Source organism: Plutella xylostella, chromosome 10 (assembly GCF_932276165.1).
Source record: "Plutella xylostella chromosome 10, ilPluXylo3.1, whole genome shotgun sequence".
In the NCBI taxonomy this organism is placed as follows: domain Eukaryota; kingdom Metazoa; phylum Arthropoda; class Insecta; order Lepidoptera; family Plutellidae; genus Plutella; species Plutella xylostella.
In genome coordinates this window covers 5,042,397-5,063,456 of record NC_063990.1, presented here as the reverse complement: position 1 = coordinate 5,063,456, position 21,060 = coordinate 5,042,397, and the positions used below count along the sequence as shown (strand labels likewise).

Sequence of the window (21,060 nt, the reverse complement as noted above, 5' to 3'; positions counted from 1 at the left end):
ATGATTAAATAATAAAATAATGATAAATGAGTTCAAAGATTTGTTCTGTGTTTTTGACATTGATTGAAATTGTGTCACAAATTTCACTTTCTCTACGTCTACCTCCCCTTTTTTGATATCAAAAAAGTCTTGTTTGCATTTCCCCTATATTTTTTGGTGTGCCGTGCATAATCATAAGTTAATATGGATCTAATGGACACCTACGAAAGTGTACTCCTTGTAAAAAATGAAGTGTTCGTATTTAAAATACCCCCTAAAACAACAAACAGGGGCTACAGGTAGGCTGAATTTAATATGAATCATTTAATATTTACTTCTGTTCTTGTTATGTGAACTGTAAAAGGAAATGTTCTTTTTAGGGCTGCTGATTGGAACTTACAGGAACCTCAGTGGACTGGGAGAATGAGGCTTGTGGGAAAGGGGGAGGAGCTGATCATGAAACTAGAAGACAAGGTGACAGGAGAGCTGTTCGCGAAGTGCCCCATCGACAAGTACCCGGGTGTAGCTCTGGAGGCCGTGACTGATAGCTCTCGATACTTTGTTGCGAAAATCCAGGATGATAATGGTAAGTGGTAAAATTTTGTTGATGTGGCAGATTTGTAGTGGTACAATTTTGGATCTCTCATTAAATATTGTTTCTATGTTGCAGGAAGAGCTGCTTACATTGGGCTTGGTTTTGGAGATAGATCAGATTCGTTTGATCTGAATGTTGCTCTGCAAGATCACTTCAAGTGGTTAAGAAAGGAGCAGGAGGGAGAGCAGCCTCAAGCCGAGACCCTGGACCTCGGCTTCAAAGAAGGAGAGACTATAAAGATAAACATGAAGATCACTGTAAGTTATTTCGGTGCTAGAAGCCTTATCATTGTTTGTTGCACTACAAAGGTGAATCATGACATTTCATTATAGTTTTTATTCATTATATCAGCTTACATTCTTACCTATATTCTTTTGGACCTTCTATCATCAACCTGACATCACTCAGCAGGCATAAATGAATTTGAGAAGATTTCTTTGGCAGTAGTGACAATCTCTTCATGCCCACAAGTTTCAGCTCATTCATCAATTAACCACAGAACATTACCTAGCTATTTTAGGTGGTCCTGTCAATGCATTTATAAGTGTCAACATTAACTTGCAGAAGAAAGATGGTAGCGAAGGGTCCCGGCCACGGCGCGGGGTTGGCGGGGGCGGGGCGGCGGGGTCGCTGCTGCCGCCGCCGCCTGGAGGCACAGGCGCCGGGTCCTCGCGCTTGCCGCCGCCGCCGTCGCCGCAGCACGCGCCCACCCCCACTGCTCCTGGTGCCACTGCCAATTCCGATTGGGGGGACTTTAACTCTGCCAGGTTTGTTTGTTTTTGTTTTGAAATGTAACTACTAACTTCATAAAATGTTGATGTTTGTATTATATTAGCTGAGCCTCTCCTTAAAAAGTTTTCCCGTGGGAATTCCGGGACAAAAAATATCCCGTATTTTAATCCAAGTCATACCTTTCTACATAACAAATTTCATAAAAATTGCTCCAGCTGATTTCTTGTGGAAGAGTAACAAACATCGATTTATCTATACTTACAAACATTCACGTTTTTAATATTATAGGAGTAGGCTTGTGCCAGATTTAAGTATACATTGATATTGCAGTTTCATTAATATTTTAAACCAAATAAAAATCTTTCTTTCCAGTAATGCCGACCAGAAAGCTACAACTCCCGGAAATCAGCAAAACTGGGTTCAATTTTAAGGGAGATTATTGTGTTTAAGTGATAACTTTGGTAAGTTAATTAGAGTAATGTATTGTATGTGTATCACGTTATTGATAGAGTTGTTCAAGTTAATCGAGTCATAATATATCGAAAAAAATCGACGTAATATATTACGATAAATAATAAATACTACATTGTTTGCATCACTGTAGTAGAAAAAAATATTTTTATGAGAGGTCTGTGCTCCGCACCCTGTATTTTTGTAGTTCTAGATGCGCGCTATTCCTATATAACTAACCATGGGTATTCAAATCTATCGGCATCTACTTACCATGTTTGCTATAATTTTAAATATTATAGCTGTTTAGTTGTACAATATAACAAAGCATTGGTGTGTAATAAAATTATTTTAGTTATTACTTCTCGTAGTGGGTATACCACCCTCAGTATAAGTTTACGGTTTATTGTGTTGATCATGCTGTGCGTTGCTTACCTATTGGGTACCTACAATGGAATAACGCTTCGTCTTCGTACATAGCGCTACGCAGTATACATAATAACATAAATACATATTTTTGAATAATACACAATTAGTTTTTTTTAATTATTTTTATACAGAGTAATGTTGGCTTTAAATTTATTGGACAGCTATGATTCTAGATCGTATTAAGTTCATGTACAACACTCCTGATATACCTACCTATTAAATAATCAGTATTCGACACTGTTTTGGGATTAAAATAAATATAAATTTACTTAAATATCATATTCTTCTTCATTTATATTTTACACTATTTTCACTTTCAATTCAGTTTTCAATAAGTATAATGTATTATCTTCTAATAGGTGCTGTGTGGTTTAAAATACAGATTTACTTATCTTTATTTTTGTCGACTAATATTCATAATTAAAAGTATGTACTGTAATAAAAAATAAAGACCCACTTTTAGTTCTATCAGAATTATTTAGAAATGAAAAAAATTAATGAAATTTATAAGTACGTAGGTACACTGTGTGTAGTTTTAGTTCTTGCATTCCTTTTTAATAATATAAGATGTAGATTACTAAACTGCATATCTATCGATTTCGCAATGATGTAACGGATAGCTTGTGTACCAATGTTAAAGTTATATGTATATTTTGAACCGTCATGTTAACGATCGACGATCGATGTACCTAAGGTATATAAATGAAAAAATATGGATATCTTAGTGTTTATTTTCGCATACTAATATCTTGTTGTTATTGAATGCTGTTGAGATAATCAATATGCGTAAGAAATTGTAAATAGGTACTATGTTTATTGTTGTGAATGAAATAGGTATAGTGTTTTAGTGAGTACTTAAACTTATTTATGTTAGAATGCAGATTTTCAATGTATGTTCACATGGCTTATTGTGTAGATCTGCATTTTCAGTAAGTACTGTTACATAACTACCTATTATAATGTACAAATAAAACGAAAATCATTCCTGAACTATACTTTTAATGTTATTCTAAATATTCATTATTTTCTCAATTACAACCCTGAATGAATTCTATTCTATTATTAGTATTCACCTAGAGCGGTGGTAGCTCAGTCGGGTAAGCGCCCGCTTCTCACGCCAGAGATGCGGGTTCGATCCCGGCGCTGACATGTACCAATGAGTTCTTTTAACTTAAGTACAATGTATACCATCGCTCTTACGGTGAAGGAAAACATCGTGAGGAAACCTGCATATCTAGATCTAGCACATCTAGATATGTGAACCCACCAACCCGCAGTGGACCAGCGTGGTGTGGAAATGGTCCAAGCTTAGGAAGGCAGTTTAGACCTTGGGGATATGCACAAAGGTTCCATTCGAGAGAGCCAGGTGCAGGTACTTACACCCCCACAGAGAATAGAATAGAATAGAATAGAATAGAATAGTATTCACCTACTATCGTAGGTACTATCGTTTGTGGCGTACGTAAGAATATTTAAAGTTTTTTTTAAATATAAGTAAGTATTCCACAGATTTTCATATGTCGTGGATACTCTGAATAGGACTAGCAGGTTACATTATAAATAACAATAATTTATTGTGATGAATAAATAGTAATACCTATCTAATTACCTACTAATTGGTTATATGTAAGTAAGTACATTACCGCATAATCTTGAATCGCTAAACGAGATGAGGGAAACCCTACCAAATTTAGAAGTTAAGTAACTCGTAGCTGTCGCTGACATCGTTCGTAGCTAGTAAATCGAATCATGCAGCGCGTCGAGCGTGCAACTCGAGCAGCCCGAGCGAGCTGCTACTGCAACTGGCCTACACCGGCAGCGGGACGGAAGCTCGTTAGCCTAATGACATAGGTAACGGCTGTGCTTACTTACCGTGCATGGGTGGCAGTTCTAACTACGTACCTGTATTATACACGTAGCGATGTTACGAGTCAATACTTGCTATCGAACGTTATAGGTTTGGAAATGTCGTTAATTAATACCTTACCTCTCTAAATAATTAATTACCTCTTGCCGTGTGTCGCGTTCTATAACCATATGCCATTTTGAAAATAAAATATAAGTAAGTACTTAACTGGATAATTTTACGATTTCTCGGTTGGAGGTTGGAGACCTTCAGGACAAACGAAGACAGGCTGGTAGCAGTTTGTTGAGGGAGGCCTAGGAAAGTGTTGTGGTGGTGCAGCAATTTACAGCGGCAGTAGTACGGGATGATAAGATGATGATGATGACGATGATGACACTAATAAAGTTTCTGAAACTGTTATAAACGGAACTTATATAAACGTTTAGTGGTTCTTTATTAATGGGTTTACGAAGGGAAAAATAACTTAGAGGTTTTTAACATCAATTCGTCTTTATTACTTTCATTTGTATTGTACCTACTAATTCATAAAGTTTGTACTACAGAATAGATTTATGTACAAAATAAGTTGTTGTAATTTTTCCATAGAAATAGAATACTTGTCTTAAATTCACATTGAAAACAGTTTCAAGAAATGAGAATTTAGGCACTGCACTTGTTTTTATTTCAACGTCGGTATCACACAGTTCTCCATACACCCCTATTAATTTATTCTAGTAAGCGTCTCCGTTCTTATATAAATTTATTATCATCAATGATTTTTAAGTAATGTATGTAATTTATTTAACATTATGTTTAGTAACAAGTACATTTCTAGACAAGTTATTACTTTACCTACGATACAGGCTGTTCGGCGCACGGATATTTTCGGGTATAATAGGGCCCTTCTAAGCATCGTAGATATTCAAGGTAACTATGCTGCCCCTATACCTAAACTTTTAGGGTATTTTTTGTGTATGATATATTTTTATGGTGAATTTCCACTCAGGATTCAGGTTGGTTCATAATGACTTTATAAACTCGAAAAGTTATTCTATTCATTTTCCGAACATCCCTGTACCTATGTATACCTACAAGGTGTCGTTCTCTGTCCCCGCGGCATGGCATGGTTTATCTGCTTAGGTAAACTCGTATTTTGCACGTCCAGCAAATCTCGAAGATATTAAAAATATCCTGCGCGGGGACTACAGACTGTTTTTGCTTAGTTCATAACGTTCTTATGTACGTTACGTCATAATTCCACTTTTTGGTAGCGATACTAGCCATCGTTCATAAAAAATTGTAACCTATACAACATTAGATAGGTAGTAATTATAAGCGCATAGGTGCTTTGGCACTTTGGACCTATTATAGCAAAGAAGGAAGAATAGGATTATCATTTTGTGGAATTTGTTTAGTCCTGTTTTTTATATAAGGTACAGGCTCCACTCTACATAGGGATAATTTTTAATTGATTTATTTTAGCCACTGAAGCCAACTTTTATGCATTTTACATTTAATTACTAATATTGTAGGTACAACATTACAGAAAAAACTTGAAGAGTCTAAGCTGTACCTGTAATGTCTTTACATAGATTCAATTTTTAAATATTTTTTAAGTTAGTAGTTATTGTATTAAAACTTATTCCGAATCCGATCTTTGTTACCGATTTTTCATATTTTTACATCATCACTTAGAACAAGAACTAGTACTAGTAGTAGTCTACTTAACTATCTAAGTATGTAAAGTTAAATAACATCAAAAATCTCATTAAATTTTACAACAATGCATTCTATCAAATGGTACCTACCAATGGTAGTAGGTACCGAAGTTAATCGACAAAAGGTTGGATTGATATCTAGTTAATGGGTAATAGATACTTACTTCGTGAGCCAAGGTGCACCCACTTACAAGTGCAAGCCCTTAATGCTGCTGGTAGGTAGAGCACTATGAATAATAGTACGTTTATTAATGGGAAGACCTGAGAATTGATTCACCACACAAACAGATACTTTATAGAAAACAATTCAACTATTTCTTTTCACGTGGAGGTAGTTCGGCTACAAATTCCCAACATGTTAATAGATAAAAATACTAAAAATAAAAGCTTTTTAATCAACAACTGTTAAACAATTCGAAACCACTCTACCCGTCCCGTATCTACTTATTATTTATTTATAACAACTGACTAGACTTTTATTTGACTTAATTTAACTAATAAATAAAGTAGATTAAGTACATAGGTAGGTATATTTTTTAGATAGTGTATCTCTGTAACAATAAAACTTTGATTTGCTTACACGCTAAGTATGCTCATGATATGTACAAAAGTTTGTAAATAGAACAAGGGTTCGGTTCTTTTATAAATAACCATCTCTACATAACTATAAATCGTAAAATCCTAATTATTGGATAGACTTATCACACAGATTTCGTTCATAAATACCATTAATCTAGTACAGGGAACGATGAAAATACAAAAGGGTAGTTTACACTACATAATACTTAATTGAATATCAATCAAGACTGCGTTACAGTCGTGGACTACCTAGTGAGCAGGGTGGACTAAATGGAATAACGTGGACCTAGCTGTTGACGTTGAACTTGAGGCTGCGCGTGCTGGGCAGGGAGGGCCGCGCGAGCAGCCGGTCCGCCTCCTCGCAGAGGTCGCTGGCGGAGTAGCGCGTGCGCAGGGGCAGGCGCGGCGGGGGCGGGGACGCGGGGGGCGGGGTGGGGCCGCTGGACGGCGTGGCGCTGCCGGGCTCGGCCTCCTCGATCTGCTCCAGCGCGCTGGCGCGGCGCCGCGGCTCGTAGTACTCGGGCGGCAGCACGGGCGGCAGCGCGGCGCGCGGGTCCAGCCCCAGCAGCAGCAGCACGGTGCCCGGGTGCTCCATGATGTACTGCGTCACGAGGTGCAGGAACGGCTCCGTCTGCGTGCTCCGGTGGATCTTTGGCTTCTCCGGCGAGAGCGGACGTTCCTGCTGTAATGAGGCAAAATCTTGGCGGTGAGGTGATCCAAAGGGTAAGGTACTTTGTTGTTTGTTCTTTCATGAATTGACTGATCATATTGGTTCCTAAGATAATGACCATAAAGAGTTTTTTCTAACTAGAAAAGAAGTTGAGTAAACTCATGGCTGGTGGTAAACACATAATACCAATAAATAATCAAAATCACATATTGGCATAAAGATTGAGCATGCTCATATAGTAACCTGGTCCCAGCAGAAGACGTCAGGCGGGTGGCTGCAGCTGCGCGCGAGCTGGTTGGGCGGCGACCCCCACTGCAGGTCGGGGTTGGAGTGCGCCGCGTGCCAGCCCGCCGCCGCCGGGCCCGTCGCCATCTCCTGCAGCGCTTGGATCGCGTTGCGGACCTACGGGAGTTGATGAGGAATTCATGAGGTAGGAAGAAGTTGTCTTGGACGTCCTCTTGGACTTTTGTTGCTGATGTTATGAGGCGCGGGCAGACTACGCTCTATGGAGCTTTATCGCTATTTGGAATGATGTAGACAAGATGATGTTACCATTTAATGTAAAGCCATGCAATGCAGTAGTTTAGCATTACCTACTGCAAGTGGAGCAAGTGGATTAAGGATTCCAAGAGTATTTGTAAAAGACTTACCTCTATACTCAACGTAGCGACATCATGGTGCAAGCTGGAGACCTGGGTGTCCAGTCGGTCGACAGAGGACCTGGTGTTGTGCACCTCCAGGTTGAGTCCCTCGAGCGAGTCTGCGCGCGTCACCTTCGGCGTGGCCACCGAGCGCTGCCGCTCGATGCGCTCGCGCAACTCACGGTGCGTGAGGCGCTGGCCGTCCGACCTGGACAAATGGAGTTAGAGAACTGAAAATGTATGTTTGAGTATTTTCAGTTAGCTGATGGGATAGGCAGGTACTTTAGGGATTACCGCAAATATGAGATTCGCAATAAATAACTTAGTTATCTTCATATAAAACACAAAAATGTACCTACTTAAGTACTACTTCTTTATTGGTAGGTACATTTTACACCTGTAAGTTATAAAAAAAACTAATTTTCTGCAGATTCCTCCTCATACTCACCTACTACTAGGCATGCCGCGGACTGCTCGCCGTAGCCAGCGGTAGTGGCTTCTTGGGCGACAGGGCATTATCATCGGCATTCTCATCATCCTCAGATATACTAGGCAGCGTGAGCGCGGGCCCGTGGGCTCCGTCTGACTCGGCCTCGGCCTCGTAACCCTCGCGCAGGTTGTAGGTCAGGTCGTGGATGAACTTATTCTGGTCCTCCTATTGGCTGTAGGACTACATTACCCGGATGTCATGATAAATGTATCTTAGCCTTCAAAATGTTACTTACCTACTACTAAACTTGGCATGCCGTGGACTGCTCGCCGTAGCCAGCGGCAGAGGCTTCTTAGGCGAGAGCGCGTTATCATCGGCGTTCTCATCATCTTCAGATATACTAGGCAGCGTGAGCGCGGGCCCGTGGCCTCCGTCCGACTCGGCCTCGGCCTCGTAGCCCTCGCGCAGGTTGTAGGTCAGGTCGTGCTGGATGTCGTGGATGAACTCCTGTTGGTACTCCGGGTAGAGACGGAGCACGTCGGCGAGCCCCGTCATGTGGATGCATTTGAGGTCGCAGTAGGTTAACGCCTGGGGATTTAAATAATTTTATACAACAGGCAGGTATAATGTACCTATTGGTGGATTTTTATTAGAAATGGGCCGAATTACACTTTTGCCGAGTAACGAGTACCGACCGAGTATTACTCGGTCCGGGATTCAAACCGAGTTATTCGGCATAGACACCGAGTTATTCGGCCGAGTACGAGTATCAAAAAACCCGCCGAGTACGCCGAGTACCGAGTATAAACCGAGTACTCGGCCCATCTCTAATTTTTATAGTATCACACCTTTGGTGGAGAATGTGATTTAGTATAGTGCTGTGCCATCAATGAAAATGTAGCCAGTATTCAAGTATATTTACAGGCCAAACCTATATGTTGATTGTAACTTACTTTTACATCGCTACTGGACTTCACGACCACGTCATTGTTGGAGGATTGATTCGTGCCGGTGCCGTTGTGCGCTTGCAGGTGTGCGTTCATATCAGCTCCAACCAAGTCGCCCTTTCCTGTTCATAGATTACGAGTGTAAATGGCGTACATTTATACGCTAGTGCATTTTATTATACTGTACTTAACGAGTTACTTAGGTAATACATAAGTGATCGAAATAGTAAAATTATTATTGGAGTTAAATACATATGTTATGTAGTTATATCAACATAAAGAATGATACGGATATTTTACCTAGAATGGCGACGACCATATCGTTCTGCATGACCTCCATAGACCCATTACAGATGTAGTAGATATACGAGAGCGCGTCCCCCTTGTGCACCAGGTACTCGCCGGGCGCACAGAAGTTGTTCCGGATGTGCAGAGACAGCAGCTTGAGGCAGCCCTGCGACGCCGCCTCGAATATTGGCAGCGACAGGATCTCCCGGTGCAAATGCAGAGACACGTCCCCTCTGAGCTCTTCAGGAAACTCTTTTAACGTCTAAAAAACAAAAAATAGACCTCGTCTGAGAGAGAGAGTTGACGGAGTTAATCCGGCGGGAAAACGCAATTAATTTAACATAATAACGGACAGAATTAAAAAGCAACCCACACCGTGGCTTTAAAGAGCGAAATTGCTAACAATAAAACACTGTCTTGTTAGTTGAAATAACAAAGAGAAATTTTATACTCGAGGCAAGTTGCGGCGGCGAAACTAATGTTTATATACGGCGAGAGGAGAAACCCTGACGCGATTAGTACCGAGGGACAGGCTAATTGGATTGCTCTATGGTGGAAACTTTGTTCTTCTTAGCGTTCGCTGACAAATACTAGAGCCTGGACTTGTCACCGTGCGTGGGTAATAATTCGCCATAGCCAGTGAAATAAACTTTTAGTGGCTGATTGCCCAGGATACACGTAAGTATACGCAGTTGATTCGTCACTGGGGGAGGTTAAATAGAGGGCTCCTTTAATACACATAGTTGTTCGATTTCCAAATTATTACTTCTGAGTTACCTCATGAATGTCGATGCCGTGGTTCAAGGACCACATGGTCTGGAAGTAGTCCTGCATGCGCTGCTTGAGCTCCTTGGGCACCTGGTTGAGGCTGAGGAAGTCCTTGAGGTCCCGCCACTTGGTCTGGTACATGGAGCGGCGCGAGTACATGCGCTGGATAATGGCGGTCACGTTTCCGAACACCACGGCGTGCATTAACGCTGAAACAATCACGATTATGATGCGATTATCACTGACTGAGCTTCAGTAATGACGTTGCTGCGTCGTGTTTCGACGCGGCATGGTGATTCAGTATTGCGTAATAAGTGCGCTGTGCGTTAAGTTAAAAGTTATTGTTTTATGTTTTATTATTTTTATGTAGGAAGTTATAAAGTATGAACACATGGTGAAAAGTAATCATTTTCATATCTCACATCATCACATACCTAATGATTTTCATTACGACTCCCTAAACTTATGGCAAACTAGAGCAGCCAATTGAAAAAAAATCGTGCTAAGTAAATCGCCAATCTACCTCCTAATACATATAACTTATATCCCATTCCACGGGGAAAGACATCTGACCCTTATTACATTCGAATAAGGGTAGTTTCTATTTGTATTAGATATCTTTCCCTGTTCAATGGGGATATAGAATATAATTAATTAATTTCATTTCCGCCTGGTATGGCCTTTGTCATCTTATATCACCTATCAGTTACCTCCAATGAGCATGGTGAGTATGCTGAAGATCTTCTCGGGCAGCGTGTTGGCGGACACGTTGCCGAACCCCACGCTGGTGAGCGACGAGCACGTGAAGTACAGCGCCGTCACGTAGCTCTCGCTGTGAGAGATGTTCACGATCGGCACCTTGAGCCGCTCCGCCAGGTTGTTGATCCACCCTGTAGATACGCGTCGCGAATAAACCGCGATATATTTATTTATAAAAATAGAAATACCACAACTAACATTAAATGTAGAGCAATATAAAACTATGATTTTGTTGTAAAAGCTTTATTATAGGTGTACACGACATTTGTAATAGGACTTATTGCATTGAGAGAAAAGTTTTACATGTAGTGTTTCTGTTGTAAAAAGTAGTTTGTTGATACCTACGAGTACTACAGCATATTAATACCCTTAGTTACATCTATCGAGAAGAGTGGAAAACTTTTTATACCGGAGACAGTACACAGGAAAAAACTTTTCCCTCCGGTTTATACTTAATCTCAACTACAGCATGAAAATAACATATGCTAGTTAACAACAGTTTTCTGTAAATAATTGTTCAATTGGTGTACTTAAATAGTCGTCGGAGCAGCAGTTGGAAATAAAAATGGAGTTCTACGTTCGATTCTCGATTCTTTTATAAGTTGATAAAAAGGACATTTTACTGGCCCGAGTTTGGGGTTGTGATCGTAAAATGGAAAAAGCTTCACCCCCTAATAAAGTGGACCAACCTAAACATAGCTTTGGCAAAGTGTTGGTGCAGCAGAGCGCTTGTGTTGGTATAAATTTGCCGCTCCATAAAACCTAATCGTGGCGCTAGATAATCAATACTTTATTAGGAGGGACGCGGATTGTTTAATAGGGCATACCTTATCCTTACATCGTTTCAGGTCAATCAACAGGTGATAAAAGTGTTATGTTTTTGATATAAACTAAACACAATTATTTTTTATTGCTTTATGCATATGCCAGTAGGTATGTCGTTAAACTTTAAGTAGTAAGTAGCTTAACATGACATAGGTAATTTATTAATTATAAGACAATTACCCAAGTCCCAATTATCCTCCTTATGCTGCTCTATCTCTTTCTCCGCGATGATGAACCAGATGCAGGCGAGCCAGTGCGCCAGGAGCGAGAAGGACAGCATGAGAAGTGTCAGTATGAGCGCCGAGTACTGCGAGTAGCGGTCCATCTTCTGCAGTAACCGCGCCAGCCGCAACAGCCGAGTCAACTTCACCAGATGCACGTTGCCGTGCGTCGACTCCTGGCCGGTTACACACGTGTGAGCAATGTTTTAAGAAAAAATGTGGAGAGAACCTTGGCGGCAATACTCGGCGTTCGAATTTCAAATACGAGTGGTTTATTGGAGAGGATGGTGTGCTATTATTGCCTATTGTATTGCCCCCAAGGATGTCTACACATGCTGTTTGAAGAGTAACCCCTCTTATTCATAAATAGTTAACCCTGTTCGATCAGTACGTTGTTATATTTTCCGACTTTTCTACTGCCATGATAACTAATTCAAGACACGGGCACAATTTTATTCTTATTGCAAGAGAGGGTTTATCTTTTTATGAATAAGTGGTGAGTTTAAAATTGAAAGTGAGGAAGGACACAAACGCTTGGTTACTGAAATGAACATTTCATAGCTGCCTTTTTATTCGGAAAACGCAGCATGGCTCCGAACAATAAGGCAAGTAGGTCACAGTAAGTTGCACTGTGCACTTGTGAAATTTGCTATTCGGAACCGGGATTACTCTGGATGCGAACTTTCATTAACCATCGCAGTGCTCTACTTATGATCTACTTAGGAGCGAAAGAGCGTGCTCATTTATACTTCACTATCTCCTGACTAAGAGAAGGGAAAGATTTTATAGACTCGACTAGGCTAATGAGATAAAATGAAAAATAACAAAGGCAAGCTAAATGAACTACCGACTAAGCAGTTATAGAGATGTTTAAATCTAACTACGAGACTGAGTGAGCTCTTGGTTGTTTATACTAACGATTTTTGCCGTACTCCGTAATGTGCTATTTTTCCCGTCAAAGTCGTGTCATCTTTTGCGCCCCTGTCCAAAATTTAAAATGCTATACGTTTTGTATGTTTGTACTGATATTGCACCTACATCACAAGTTACAACAATCATTCACGTATAATGTTATTCGATTATGTAAGAGACATAAATGTATTCAGTAGGAGCTGGAAATGTATTCGAACGTTCAAAGCTCTGCATGTTAAGCAGGCAACTCTGAATATATGTGTGGTTAAAATTAATGAGCAGTGCATCTTACCGTGCCGCTGTAGACGTCAGACGCGTACAGGAGGTCGAAGGGCAGGGCGGCTAGCAGGTCCACCACGAACCACGTCCTTATGTAGTTAAGTGCTATCGCCTTTGAGTCCGACACTACTTCGCCTTTTTTGCTCACAAATGTAGTCCGGAAATTAAGGACGATATCTGAAATATTGAATTACAGCTTCATAATAGGCAATATTTCGTTTCGGTACTTATACGTAATTATATGTTCTAGATTGGGCTGTTTACGTGGGTGGAGAACTAAATATTTCAGAACTCTGCTTTCACTTCGTAATATGGTTTCAGCAGAGTTATAACTTGAAAACTGCGTAGAAGTGGTATCTATTATTATAATGTGGTAACTGGTATTATATATTATCATATTCACCTAAAAAAATATCTGCGCTATAATAATTATAGGATCGAATTGACACTAATGGGTACCTACAACTATCCCTAAATAAACACCCTTCCTAACAATCTTCTTCACTTGCACGACTACATTCCTTAAGAATCTTTCGTCCCACCTCTCTCTCCACGCCGACTCACCAACAATGAACAGCGCCTCGACGACGACATCACTAGTGACGCTGATGCGCGGGTGCCCCTCGTCCACGAAGCTGGCGTTGTACGGCACCACCACCGCCACGTAGAACGTCGCGATCAGGATCAGCCAGTCCCAGAACGTCTTGAACACCCCGTAGTGCGGGATGATCAGCCGGGACCGCTTTATGGCAGACGTTTTGTATTCCGGTAAAGGCGGGTCCGACGAGTGAAGCAGATTCTACAAATTTTGGAGTGGTGTTAGACGAAGTTTGGCTAAGTTTCAAGTGTTTCATGACTTAGGAATTTATTTGAGTATAACGTTGAATATATTTTATGTTTTATCAGTATCCAGATATGCGACCTAAATTATCGTATCGTCATCGTCACCGAGGATAATACAGGTATGTCAACAGGGTCGCAATAATTAGAACCCCAATCAAATTACTGTTGCGACCCCTGCGTCCGTTAAAAATATACCTATCCATATTTTGATCGGTGGCTGACGTGAAGGTATGTTTAATTTTAAATTTTCTGCTCGTTATACACAGGATAGGTAACTAACATAAATAAATATAGTAATTAAATTCAGTAAAAAAACATAGTTACTAACATTATTCAGCTTAAGTTTCGTCTTCTCCGGTTTATAATGTCCTGATAGCTGGTATAGGACGGCCCTAGAGCGCCGCCTGCCCATGTTGGCGGGCGAGGGCGCCTCGGGGTCCAGATTGCCACTAGGGTCTGGAAGGAGGCAACTAGATTCAGCGCGGAACCGGGCGCCCAAGAGAGCCGCTGCGGGTACAAATGGGGATAACGCTAGAGTGACCACGCCTGCTGAAGGCCGCACCGCGGCTCCTGTAGCCACAAACCACCCTGTTACCATTCCGCCCAAAAGCACCTAGATATTAAAAGGTAAAATGACACTACATTATTAATAAAATGAAATACAAGTGGCAAACACGCGGCTCCCTTCCCAGCATAAGAAACACAATTCGCGGAATAAATACGTGAACCGGAATGTTAACCGAATGATGAGACAAGCAATAAGAGAAATATTCCACGTCGTACTCAATATTGACTGAATTTTCAGACACAAATATGAATGTTTTCACTGGTTGCCTCAGTAAATTGATAATATATTTGTATGAAGTGATGGAAGCCGCGTGTTGTAGTCATGTCGCCAGCTAGGCAGAGGCAATGCCGGGTAAAGCACTATAGCTACTGAAGGCTGGGTGAGCCCGCACTGAAGCGATAGCATATAAAGGCAAAAGCAGTGTAGTATAGTTGGGTAATGGGTTGCATGTTGCCATACCAAAATGGTTAAGCAGGTAATGTCCGTACAAGTAAATAATTAAGTACTTTAATGTTTTACTGGTTATTCATAATTAAAATTTATAATCTGTACTCTCTGTATTTTTAATATCATGCAACCCATCCTTAGTCAATGTCTTACATAATATAAGTAAACAAATAGCTATTATAAATTAAATTAATGTAAATTATAAATTAATTATTTGACAGAAGCTTCATGTCATGATTGATGAATTCATGATAAATACTCTTGCCATGCCAATAGTTGCAAGCAGTTGCAACAAATGGATAGGTAAAAGCACTATACTAAACATGCAAAAAATATTACACCGACACCTAAAATGTATGATGATGTAGGTCAAATTAAATATTTATAAGAACTATAATGTGGATGCACCGAATTTGTAATTGTATGGAGGTTTTTTGTGAGGTAGGTATTATGATTTTGGAATGGAATACTGGCGACATGAAATTATTGATAGGAAAATATTTTAAAAATATTACGATAAAGAAAGGTCAATAGAATTCAAACATGATCATGAAAACATTAGCAAAACAGGGTGGTTTAAAACTTCATACCTAATAATACTCTTCTAGCTAAAATAATAAATTCCAGTTAAATAAGTATGCAGCTACATACGTATAGGTAAGTACTTAAATACTTAATAAAGTGTACCTATTTAAAAATAACTTAGAGCTACTTAAGTACATACAATTATTTAAGTAGATGAAGAACAATGTAGGTAATTTTATTTATTAACACGTTAATTATAGACATAATAATTATAATGTATTAAGGGAATTAGATAATTCCCTAATATATATTTTTTAAGTATTTGTTCTCCAGCTATTTATAATATCAAATACTACGTATACTTTATAGTCACTATGCTACCTCTATAAAATATGTTTTAGATCGTCGTTTTACGTATAGCTATAGTACTTCCTAGATTACCTAGATCATAATTAATTCTACGGAGACTGTGCAGTCAACTGACTAATTTAATCAATCAATTCAATACAAACTTGTACCAACTACTAGTAATGTTGAGGAGCAAAGTTTACCGTGCTCTGTTGTCGTCGCAGCGACGACCTGGGTGCTACTGGGGCTCTAATAGGTTCTATCAGTCAATATCCATGGCACTAAACTTCGTGCTCGTTAAAACATTAAAATGCGGTTCATCAATACATTTTTCAGTGTCATTCGTACAGTGAGTTATATATTATCTGTATATAGAGTGTTGGTAGAACTGCGAAAGACTTACCGCTGTCGAAGTCTTCATTTGTGTTCATGGCGGCCATTTTAGTATTGGTGATATCTTTGAAGGAAGCGAGGAATAAAACCACTTCGCGCTTCTCATTTTTAATTGGAACGATGTCGAGCAAACACCAAAATGGCGAACCTGCAAATAAAATTCAACGTTGGAATTTTACACAACTTTTTCAGATCATCCTTCTGAAACACAAAGCATTATGTATGCATGCATATGTAGGTATATAACGATTGTTAAGCGGTTTCAGATTTAGTGGCTTTCGGGCTCGCTCCTGCGGGCAGTAAACTGATGACGACATACGGCCGGGTACTTGTAAAAGTTTAATTTTGTCGAATGGTATCGTAAAACCCTTATTGGTTTTTGTTTACGATTGCAGCTTTGACGACGTTTTGTAATGCCATTAATGTGGGAATGGCGTCCGACTTCTTAAGCGAGAATCTGGCTTCTAAGCTATCTAATTAATAGATCTTGGTTACAGCATAGAATAACAAGTACAGTACTCGTTATTGTATAGTTACAGTTCGATTATGAATAAACTAAATTTACTGGAAATGGAATCAAAGGCTTCTTTAATTGGATTTGATATGCCCAATGCAACACAGATACCCAAACTCTAAAGTCAAAACCCTTTGATCAGTGAGGATAACTAATTTTCCTAGTGAATGCTTCGTAACATGTGGGCTTACTACCAACTAAAAGTCACATAAGTACCGCATACCGAGCTATGGAAAGAGCCTGTAGAGTAATAAGTAGTATAAAAGTAAGTTTGTAGTATGTACATATATAAATAGGAAGGCTTCATAGTACTTATCTCTGTAGGATGATATTCGTAAATAAGCCTAGGTGACCTAAGTCCCGCAATGGCAATGGTGAAAATATCCTGACTACTTCTCACACCACCTTGAGCTTGGGTTCTCTAACGAGCTGTATGACTAGCCACGTTGGTTTAGCTAATCTCATCTCTCAAGACTAACATGACGTGACCGCGTTACACTAACGTTATCAGAGAGCCACCTTGCCGTACAATAGTGTCCACGTCACCGCTCACAACATAAATGTATGCGCATATAGAAGTGAGGGATACTTACCTATCAGTTATCGCTACACTATTGAAGTAAGTATTACTTTGAACTTCAATCTAGACTGGGAAGACTAGACTAGACTGGTATAAGTACCTTATTTTTATACCTACCCGCTTCAAATAATATTTGAGAATATAGGGAACACCCTGTAGAAACAACTTCTGCGGCGTGCGTTTAATCTTATCATAATAGAGCGTGGCCGGTTCCTCTCCAGGGAGCTAAGGAGCCAATGAAATTACGTCCAGTGTGGACGGTAGCACCAGTCGATAAGTAAACGGAGGGCTGGCAATAGATTGTACCAAGCGATCAGATAAATATCGTAAGTGAAAAGAATACGGCTACATTTTTGTGACATCTAAAGAGGTTTCAGTATCACCACCCGTCAAGCATTCTTACAATATTCATCAATTTGTGACCACGTCCGAGAAAGTTAGTCAAGCGTTCTATCTCAAAGTATGTCCATGTCCAACCGAAGTTTCTGGAACTCTAAAAGCCAGCTTAATCCCAAATGTTTGAAACACCTTAATCTCAATCGGCCGAAGGAAACGGCGGCAAAACAGTCAACCCTTCTCAGAGATAAATCAATTTAAGTAGAACCGGACTACTCACGAGTCACGATCCGATACATAGGAGGTGATTTATTTAGAGCTCTACAAATTCATGCGTGACGGTTTGTTTATTGGCAAAAATCTCTGGTAACTTGTAAGGTCAGTAGGGAGAAAACTTAGGGACTACGCTATATTTGTGACTGTACCTACCTATTTATATAGGGCTTGAATAATTTAGGATTAATAACTACGATAATGTCCCTTGCCAACAACAATGTTATCTTTATTCTACTCGATTTTCTTTTTTAAGTTCATATCAGCGATCTCATGCCTATTGGGATAAAATCAAGTTGCGTATTGTAACTCTTAATGAGGGGGTTTTATGGTCTAATCTTAGACGCTCAATATAAATACTGATACTAAGATGAGAAAAATATGATGTTATTAGAAGTTTGCAAGCGCGCATCGAAACTTGAATACCGCTAACTATAATGTCGAATACCGACCGCGTAATAATCTTAGGGTGAGGCCAGACGATCGTAATTTGGAGAGTTTTGAGTCGCGTATATTATATCTCGTCTGGCCACACCCTTAAACTGCATCTTACCATTTTTCTTATAGAATATAAGCTCCAGCTTGAGCTCGTGCTTAGAGTCGAGGGCGGCGTCGATCTGGCCGCGGTGGTCGTCGCGCGTGTCGGGCCCGTGCAGGAACTTGCACGCGCACCCCTTCTGCATGATGTGCGCGCGCGCCCAGCCCGTCAGCTCGCAGAACCCGTCCGAGCAGTACACGATGGGGTACGCCGGCACCTGCGCGTTGCCGAGCACGAAGTTGCTGTCTGGGGACAAGAGGTGACAAGGTGAGCGCCAAATGTACAGTTAGCTTAATAAGTAGTATATAAATACTTATACACTTTTGTGTCTTGGTCCTTGTCGAACTCATAAACGGATTGTGTAAGTATGTGTTAACATATTTTTTTTTTTTGCTTTTTACTAAAACTAAAATAATTTACAAAATTGAGTAAGTAGCAACTAAGATGTTATGAAAGTGTACTTGTAAGAAAGTTTCCACTTGGACATGGACGGTTTCATGAAGCTAATAGTACGTATATGTATGGTTCTACTAGATGGTGATACAATAAGCTCCTACTGATAAAGAGGGTGAAGTATGCCTTATGTGAAATTTATGCACTCACTTCTCCGCTTTGTCAGGTTATTCGCGAAGTTTATTCTTCCAATACACTTTATGTAATACAGGCAATCTTTCTAGAAAAAGTCCTCCTGTAGATTATACTTATCATAAAATATGTATGGCATAAAATTGAGCGTGGGATGAAAAATTCAAACGCCTCCTTCCGGAAATGGCAAACGGTTGTAAATTGGACCGTTTGTCACCGGACTCGGATTTATTTGTAGAGCGATGACCTTTGCTTTAGCTATTAAATTAATAAGGGGAATTCGGCAGAACAATTCCTCACTTTTTTTTCAATTTGCAGCTACTCATAATGATGTTGAAAGATTGAATACAGACTTGTTACAAACTCTGATCGGTTCTACTATCGTGACGGTCGACAGTGAGTTAAAAGTTATCAAAACTTTAGAAGAAAGTTCTTCTATGTTTCAATCACGATGTGTTGCCTCCTGGATGTCAGTAGTTACTGCTACTTTAGCTTTGGTCCCGGATGAGCTGCTACCTATATTCTGCACTAGGTACTAGTGTTAGGTAGAAAGATAAAGTTTAGATTGGTCTGGGGGGCCAGCGTGCGGGGGCCAACGCGGGGCCCGCAGCGCTCTTCTACCGAACACTTTCATGTACAAACTTTACTCATAACCTTTCTCAACTTTTAACAGTTCTAATACATTTTACGGTAATTCCTATATCCCCGGGGTGCGTTGTATTTACACAGATCTACAGTCTTTATCAGATCAGCTGTCTTATTCAACCGAGTAGAAAAACAGAGTTTACAAATGAAATACTTATCTGTATTAATCAATTATAAGAAGCGGAGTAACGAGAATGTTATTGGTATCTGAAAGGGTCTCGAGACGTAATCAAACCGCGGTTATTGTGGCGAATCTTTCCAGTCTATTTGCAATGTAATCCGTAATATCCGGATCCCAATTGATAGGGGTTTTCATAGAATCCAGGGCGCCCGGGAGCGGGAGGATAACTTTGGCGATTGATAGAATACCTCCTCTAAAACAGATTGATGACAGCGCAGGTTTATTCATGCATGCCTCAGCCAAATAGGAAATTCATATTTTTTTTCATAAATGAATTTTTCGATCAAAGTAGCGGAGGTAAATATTTGTAATAAGTTGGTGTAAGAAAGTTAATAATAATATATCAGATAAGCATTAAGTACATGGGTTGGAGTTGGACAAATGGAATTCAATGTTATTTAAAGGATATCTCGCATCTCCATAAATATTAGACTCCAATTAGACCTACTTACTTTTTGCTGGCCTTACAATAATACACCACCTACTTTTGATCACCAACACAGTGAATGAATGACATAAAAACACTGAAATACAGAGTTAATTATGGCTACGGTCTGGCCACAAAGGCCGCACGTAACGTTCACGGGTAATGACCGCGCGATACCAAGCGTGTGACGCTGCGAGTACTATGTTGTTTCTACATACAAAGAGTAGGTACCAATGAAAACATATTTGTAACTTTGTATTATGACAAAGCAACGGGCAGGCAGCAAGCAGCAAGGGTGAGTCAGTTGGTCTTACTGAACTACTATTATCCCACACTTTTTTCACATGCTGTATGTGGCGGCAAGGTGTGTATTTTAGTACTTTTCCTACTGGAAATTTTTCATTTAAGTACATAGTTTGTTTCTCTCGGGTTGTGTAATATGAGTTCTAATAGTACTATATTTATTTACGGGTGCCATAAATGTAGACAAGCATCCCCGCTGCACACTTCACCACCTAGATTACGCATTTATAAGTAAGTATTAAGCGTAATTATAATTATAATAATTATATCATAATAAACCATACAAAGGACTATGGACACTCTACATTATGTTCCAGCTTGTGTATTTTTTATTCCGATGGAATGAACAAAACCCCTAATGACCCAATGAAATTCCATAATGCTAGTTCGCGGAATATTTCAGATTTCAATAAAGAAACCTCTTTCATTTTGATGGAATATTTCAGGGTCTAGTCCAATTAGCTGATTCAGATCTGAATAAAAGGT

General features: G+C 39.8%; 2 protein-coding genes across 7 annotated transcripts in view; one reads left to right on the top strand and one right to left on the bottom strand.

Moving 5' to 3' along the window:
• The first annotated feature begins 65 nt into the window (after positions 1 to 65).
• LOC105395685 (NECAP-like protein CG9132) lies at positions 66 to 3,175 on the top strand. The gene is made up of 5 exons (XM_011567645.3): positions 66 to 278; positions 360 to 565; positions 650 to 831; positions 1,139 to 1,341; positions 1,679 to 3,175. Exons 1-5 carry the CDS (start codon positions 184 to 186, stop codon positions 1,734 to 1,736), a joined length of 744 nt encoding a protein of 247 aa, XP_011565947.2. The 5' UTR covers positions 66 to 183; the 3' UTR covers positions 1,737 to 3,175.
• Positions 3,176 to 6,260: 3,085 nt separating this feature from the next.
• LOC105395686 (potassium voltage-gated channel subfamily H member 8) overlaps positions 6,261 to 21,060 on the bottom strand; it is a 58,127-nt gene continuing 43,327 nt past the window's right edge. Inside the window, exons 3-17 of one of the 6 annotated variants that reach the window (XM_048623398.1) lie at positions 18,449 to 18,679; positions 16,203 to 16,340; positions 15,517 to 15,534; positions 14,240 to 14,481; positions 13,633 to 13,867; positions 13,082 to 13,245; positions 11,837 to 12,053; positions 10,783 to 10,962; positions 10,082 to 10,281; positions 9,317 to 9,566; positions 9,023 to 9,138; positions 8,365 to 8,657; positions 7,649 to 7,847; positions 7,242 to 7,400; positions 6,261 to 7,010 (exon numbers count right to left, since the gene is read on the bottom strand). In XM_048623398.1, the coding sequence (XP_048479355.1) occupies positions 6,615 to 7,010; positions 7,242 to 7,400; positions 7,649 to 7,847; positions 8,365 to 8,657; positions 9,023 to 9,138; positions 9,317 to 9,566; positions 10,082 to 10,281; positions 10,783 to 10,962; positions 11,837 to 12,053; positions 13,082 to 13,245; positions 13,633 to 13,867; positions 14,240 to 14,481; positions 15,517 to 15,534; positions 16,203 to 16,340; positions 18,449 to 18,679 (3,038 nt within the window). In that variant the 3' untranslated portion in view covers positions 6,261 to 6,614. Of the gene's footprint in view, positions 7,011 to 7,241; positions 7,401 to 7,648; positions 7,848 to 8,364; positions 8,658 to 9,022; positions 9,139 to 9,316; positions 9,567 to 10,081; positions 10,282 to 10,782; positions 10,963 to 11,836; positions 12,054 to 13,081; positions 13,246 to 13,632; positions 13,868 to 14,239; positions 14,525 to 15,516; positions 15,535 to 16,202; positions 16,341 to 18,448; positions 18,680 to 21,060 lie in introns of those variants that run through there. The other 5 variants (XM_048623400.1, XM_048623399.1, XM_048623402.1 and 2 more) reach the window with 5 other exon arrangements.

Excerpts from the sequence above, each read along its gene's own strand:
- LOC105395685 (XM_011567645.3), top strand. The coding sequence starts at position 184 with ATGGATCTAATGGACACCTACGAAAGTGTACTCCTTGTAAAAAATGAA. Across the intron at positions 566-649 it reads GAAAATCCAGGATGATAATG|GAAGAGCTGCTTACATTGGG; the intron begins GTAAGTGGTAAA and ends TCTATGTTGCAG. Across the intron at positions 1,342-1,678 it reads GGGGACTTTAACTCTGCCAG|TAATGCCGACCAGAAAGCTA; the intron begins GTTTGTTTGTTT and ends CTTTCTTTCCAG.